Source organism: Diachasma alloeum, unplaced genomic scaffold (genome assembly GCF_001412515.2).
Source record: "Diachasma alloeum isolate Michigan unplaced genomic scaffold, Dall2.0 Dall_scaffold_00724, whole genome shotgun sequence".
Classification (NCBI taxonomy): domain Eukaryota; kingdom Metazoa; phylum Arthropoda; class Insecta; order Hymenoptera; family Braconidae; genus Diachasma; species Diachasma alloeum.
In genome coordinates, this window is record NW_021680855.1 from 10,186 (window position 1) to 16,745 (window position 6,560).

A 6,560-nucleotide genomic window follows, 5' to 3' on the forward strand; every position below is an offset into this window, starting at 1 on the left:
ATATATATATATATATTATAATTAGATTTCTAAAAGTCTTTAATTGAGTTCTGGAATTCTTGAATTTCGACTTTGGAAAGTAACTAATTCAATGTCTCTCTTCTAGAAATAACAGGAAACCAAATCGATAAATCACTTACGCTCCATATGGCTTATGTCGTCCCTTGGCATTATCTTGTATATTATTCTCGATCCTCGGTTACTGATGCTGCGATCGAGACGTTCTGCTTTTGAAAATCTCAGATCCAACAACTTCTTGAGTCTCTCTTTCATACGGGGAAGTTGAATTAAGAGGTTCACTAATTCCTGTTCACTATGACCCGAAAATTTCTCACAGGTTTCTTGGTTTAACTTTTTTCGGATCTGTGTAAAAAATCAGAAGTAGTATAACATGGAATGAAACAACGTCACTGTGTGCTATTATGGAATGGATTTTATAAACTATGTGAAAACTTTTTGTCCAGGAAAATAATTTACCACTTTCTCAGTGACGGTTTCCTTCTTCTTCTTCATCTTCTTGTCCTTCTCGTCGCCTGGACGTGTTGATGTTCGAAATCTTTTATTCGTTGAAGTAGGTCTTTTGCTGTGAAAAACGTTTTCACTGTCATCACTGTCCACTTCCACAACACTAGACCGCTTTCGGCTGCTCTGGGCTGGATTACTGAAGGAGTTTTGCTCCAACTTCTTTATACGCGCTTCGAGAAGAATGTTGTTTGCACGCAGTTTAGCTATTTCTTTAAATACACGAGGTTGTGGCTTCATCTTCTGGATTGGTTTCGCTTGGAGGAGTTGATTGACATTTCCTGCCGATGAGAACATCTGAGTTTCGCTTTCGGGTAGTCTCTCTACGAAAATTTTAATCTTCTTCGCCCCAGACAGCAGGATATCACTTTTAACTTGTAGTGAATCCTGAAATTATGCATATTCGAGTCAGTCGATTGAATCTGATTCTTTTACAAAAAGACGCAAAATATCAATTGTCAGTATGTACAAAGGATGCGTGTTGGTTTTGTCAACTAGGAATTCAATTACTTACATTGCTTGGATGAACCCCTATGGAAGACGTTCCTGGACTGTCGTTGTCATGCTGGTCAACGAGATCATCTTGACGTTCCTGACGATCGCCCTCCACTTCCTCGAGGTCAGCTTTATCAGCTTGAAGAGGCCCCGCTTCCTCCCCTCCCCCAGCTGCAGAGGTTGTTTCACCATTTTGCTGCTCCACATCATCTTGACGTTCCTGACGATCGCCCTCCACTTCCTCGAGGTCAGCTTTATCAGCTTGAAGAGGCCCCGCTTCCTCCCCTCCCCCAGCTGCAGAGGTTGTTTCACCATTTTGCTGCTCCACATCATCTTGACGTTCCTGACGATCGCCCTCCACTTCCTCGAGGTCAGCTTTATCAGCTTGAAGAGGCCCCGCTTCCTCCCCTCCCCCAGCTGCAGAGGTTGTTTCACCATTTTGCTGCTCCACATCATCTTGACGTTCCTGACGATCGCCCTCCACTTCCTCGAGGTCAGCTTCATCACCTTGAAGAGGCCCCGCTCCCTCCCCTCCCCCAGCTACAGAGCTTCCTCCATCAGGAATCTTTGCTTCGGGTCCTACTAGTACCATGATGTGATTTGTATAAAAAATCTCGAAAATATCCATAGGAACTCCATCCTTTTTGGATGCCTCTTCTGGATCCATTATCAGCAATCCTATGAAGTTATAGAACGATAAAATAATGTTCATGCTACGAAAAAACAACAATAGAATTGGATATTTTATTTACAATGCATTTCTACATTTTATGTATGTTCCGATAATGATTGTCCATATTTTCGAAAAATGTAAAGAGCAATAATACTATCTTCTGATCCTTAGAAAGAGTCCATGACAATTCTCGGTTCTCATGAGAGAGTAGATAGTTTGGTCTTGGTAATTCGCGGGGCAAAATATCAACTCTCTATTATTGTTATTATTATCTTCAGAGTAGACGGTTAAGGTTCGGTGTATTTTTTGACCGTTGTAACTAACTGGGGCTGTTATCTCTGAACTCTCAACATTCTCCAGAGTTGAGAGCTAAGTTTCGGCAGTCCTGGTTAGTCTCTGAATTATCAATATTGTTCCGAGTTCAAGAGTTCAGTTTTGAGGGTTCGAAACGTTCTTTGAACTCTTAACACTCTATATAGTTAACTTCTGCTTGTCCCGAATCTGGACTCTCTACTCCGGAAAATGTTGAGAGTTTAGGGAGCTGTTAAAACCCTCTGAAACTGAACTTTTAACTCTGCAGAATGTTGAGCGTTTAAACTGCCCCTATAACTTCATGGAAATTAACTCTCAACTCTGGAGAATGTTGAGAGTTTAAACTGCCCCTATAACTTCATGGAAATTAACTCTCATCTCTGGAGAATGTTGAGAGTTCTGAGTCCCCCCCCCCACCTCCCCACCCCCCTGCCCAAAACTAAAGTCTCAAGTCTGGGATATTGTTCAGAGTTGATATAGCACCGGAAACTTCCGTTACTGAACTCTTGAGTCTGGAGGAGGTCAAGAGTTTACGTATGATAAAATCCTCTTGAAAATCCTATCGAATTCAATAAGAAATTCTATAAAAATTCCATAGGAAATTCTATTATTTTTTTTCCGTACCTATTGACATATTTGATAGAAAATATTCTATAGAATAGTCAATAGAAATCGATTTCCTATAGAATTTCATCGGCTCAAATTTTATAAGCTTTTTTCTTTGATGTCCTTGAAGGAAAGAAAAAAACTTGGAAAATTTGAGCCGGGAAAATGTCTCAATAGAATGATTTTTATATAAAAATTAAATTCCATTTACTTTTTCTATATGATATTTCCTATCAAATATGTCTACCGGTACGGCAAAAAAATGATAGAATTTCCTATAGAATTTTTTATAGAATTCCTATAGAATTTCTTATTGAATTCGACAAGATTTTCTATAGGATTTTATCATCCGTGTTCTGGGAGCTTCTGAAAACCCCCGAAACTGAATTTTCAACTCTGGAGAATATTGAGAGTTCAGAGAGCTCTTGATACCTCCCGAATCTGAACTCTTAACTGTGGAGAATATTGAGAGTTCAGAGAGCTCTTGAAACATCCCGAATCTGAACAATTAACTCTGAAGGATGTCAAGAGTTCAGAGAGCTCTTGAAACATCCCGAATCTGAACTCTTAACTCTGGAGGATGTCAAGAGTTCAGAGAGCTCTTAAAACCCTCCGAAACCGCACTTTCAACTCTTGAGAATGTTGAAAGTTCAAACTGCCCGTAAAACTTCCTGGAAATGAACTCTTAACTCTGGAGAATGTTAAGAGTTTAGGAATTCTAATAGCTCTCTGAACTCTAAACATTCTCCAGAGTTCAGGGAGCTCTTAAAATCCCTGAACTCTTAACTGAACTTTCTGAACTTGAAAAACTGAACTTTCAACTCTGGAGAGCTTTGAGAGTTCAAACTGCCCCTACAACTTCCTCTTAGAAACCTTCGAAACTGAACTCTCAACACTGAAGAATGTGGACAGCTCAGAGTACTACTGACCCCGCCGCCCCCCCCCCTCGACCCTCCTCCGAATCTGAAGTCTCAACTGAGAAAAGCATCACGTGTTGAGACTGATCCTCAAACCCTCCAACACTGAACTCTTAAACCTCGAAATAAAAGTCTGAACTACTAGAAAAATTTAATCGTTCCAACTCTGAACTTGGTCCGCTAGGGTACCTACTCTCTCAGATGAGTCGAGAGTTGATAGCTCCCTGGTGATGCACCCGAAGCCAACTATCTACTCTTCAAATAGTACAGTTGGATACCTTATGAGGGTTTGAGTATACCGGCGTCAGAAATTACAAGGGTCAGACCATATTGCAACCAACCCCAACTATCTATTGTCTAGAAAAAAAAGGAAAATGGTAAAAGGTAAATGAATGAATAAATCAAATAAAATGTCTAATTGTTATAAACGACAATCGCCCCTAGACTGCTCAGATGTCAAGGGTTGGGGGAAACGACCTGTTGATCCATCTATCTTTCAACTCTCTATTGTCTCACCGGTTGGAACAATCAGTCTGATAAACTATTCTATCCTATCCAAATGCATTCAGCTTCCTCTACATTCTCCAACAATTCATCAAAATATTTTATGAAAAAAAATAATGTGATAGAACTTACTGTATTACTGCCTCGTGATTGTTGTATGGCGTTGGAATTGGGTACCCGGAAGTATCACACAGGATAAGTATTTAATATTATGATTACACTTCTTTCTTTTCTCGATGATTTGTCCTTTCAATACATTAAAATATATAAATTATTGAGGTACTAACATGTAATCACTCGTCCGGTAAATGCAGGCGAAGACTTGACGGCTAACGCAAGACTGCCAGACGGTCGCGCGAATAACACACTCGTGCCTGGGTTCCGCGCAGTCAGTCATCCCCCCCACGAGAGCCCAAGATGTTTACATCGAGTTCCGAGAGCCCCAATCGCCTGTGTTTTCAGAGGATTTGTTTTGTTTAGGATTACGGCTCACTATTCCACCTCTCTATTTACTCTTTTTTCGTCACTTCGATCGATCAGTGTTTATGAAAAAAGTGACGGGGTGAGACTGAAATATTGTGGAGAAAATAATTTTCTGTATTTAGAGATTGTGATTATTGCTTTTTGTAATTGTAATAACGGAACACTACTTCTTATACTGGGATGTCTGAGACTAATAAAAGGGGAGGACGTGCGAAAAAAAAGTACGTAAAACATACACCAGTGTACGTCAAGGGCTACAAATATCGTAAAATAAAGGAACTGAGTAAAGGCTGGTAAGTATATATTTTATGATACATATGGAATTTTTGAATTAAAATATCTATGAATTTTTTATTGAATGGTTCACGGAAACTCTTACAATGGACAATTTTCACCATTGGAAAATAATTTAATAACGAATGATCTACAATTCATCATTGAATTTCATCGCACGTGTGATTATTTATTTGAATTTATGAATAATTGCATCTTTCAGGAGAGTGAAGTGTACAAATACAGAGGGTGGGGAGCATTGCACCGGAAGGGGGTATTATCTTGATACCGGGATTTTAATTCAGAAGCCTAAGGAACGGCATTCGGGCTGGTGTTTCCCAAAACCACATGCAGAGGATATAGATTCGATGAAGGAAAACTTCAAAAACGAAGTATCCCACAGCAACCTGCCACCAAAGACAATATTCTATCATCATGTCGACGAGTAAGCCATTAATGGGATAACGTTCAGTATTAACATTAGCCAGAGTTAAGAGTTCAGCTTCGGGGAGGTGGGCTTAAGAACTTTCTGAACTCTTAACGCTCTTCACAGCTGAGAATTCAGTTTGGAACGGGTTGAGAAGCCCTCGAGCTCTTAATTTTGTCCAGAGTTGAGACTTCAGTTTTGGCGGTGTTGAGAGCTCTCTGAACTCTCAACTTTTTTGACAGTTAAAAATTCAGATCCGGATAGTTTTGAAGAGCTCTCTGAACTCTGAACTCTCTGAACTGAGCCCTTCAAGTATGGGGGGTTTAGTGCCCGAATTGTACGTACGGCTAGGGCCACTGATCTATATCTATATTGATAGGGTGGAGCCCGTACGTGAGCTGTGGACATATTCCCCAGAGTTAACAGTTCAGTATTGGATCTTTTCGGTGCTTTCTGAACTCTCAACATTTTCGAGAGTCAAGAGTTAAAAACTTTCAGGAAATTTTAGGGGCAGTTTGAACCCTCAACCTTCTCTAGAGTCAAAAGTTCAGTTTCGGGGGTTTTTAAAAACTCCCTGAACTCTTGAAATCCTCCAGAGTTAAGATTTCGGTATTGGCAGTTTACAGTTGTGTGTATGGGGGCGGCGGGGGGTAACGAGCACACTGAACTCTAAACATTCTTCAGAGTTGAGCGTTCAGATTCGGGATTTTTCAAGAGCTTTCTGAACTCTCAACATTTTCCAGAGTTGAAACTTCAGTTTCGTGGGAGTTTAAGAGCTCTCTGAACTCTAGACATCCTCCAGAGTTAAGAGTTCAGCAACGGAAGTTTCCGGTGTTATATTAACTCTTAAGATGACGCAGCCTTATGACGTCAGTATGGGGGGGGGGGACTCAGAACTCACAAGATTCTCCGGAGTTGAGAGTTCAGATTCGTGATGTTTCAAGATCTTTCTGAATTCTTAACATTCTCCAGAGTTGAAAGTTCAGTTTCGGGGGATTTCAAGAGCTCTCTGGACTCTCAACATTCGCCAGAGTTGAAAGTTCAGTTTCGGGGGGTTTTAAGAGCTCTCTGAACTCTAGACATCCTCCAGAGTTAAGAGTTCGGTATCGGAAGTTTCCGATGCTATATAAACTCTTGACATTATGCAGGCTTAAGATTTGCGTTTTTTGGGGGGGAGGAGCTCGTTGAACTCTCCACACTATCCAGAGTTAAGAGTTCATTTTCAGGAAATTTCAAGGGTTGTGTGAACTCTTGACATCCTCCAGAGTTAAAAGTTCAATATCGGAAGTTTCCGGTGGTATATTACTCTTAAGATGATGCAGACTTTAAACTTTAGTTTTGGGTGGGT

At 40.4% G+C, this 6,560-nt stretch overlaps 1 protein-coding gene across 1 annotated transcript in view; it reads right to left on the reverse strand.

Moving 5' to 3' along the window:
• LOC107044389 overlaps positions 1 to 1,684 on the reverse strand; it is a 5,880-nt gene extending 4,196 nt beyond the window's left edge. Inside the window, exons 1-3 of the mRNA XM_015266249.1 lie at positions 1,037 to 1,684; positions 478 to 909; positions 141 to 363 (exon numbers count right to left, since the gene is read on the reverse strand). Coding sequence (XP_015121735.1) covers positions 141 to 363; positions 478 to 909; positions 1,037 to 1,684 — 1,303 coding nt within the window. The remainder of the gene's footprint in view (positions 1 to 140; positions 364 to 477; positions 910 to 1,036) is intronic.
• Positions 1,685 to 6,560: the final 4,876 nt, after the last annotated feature.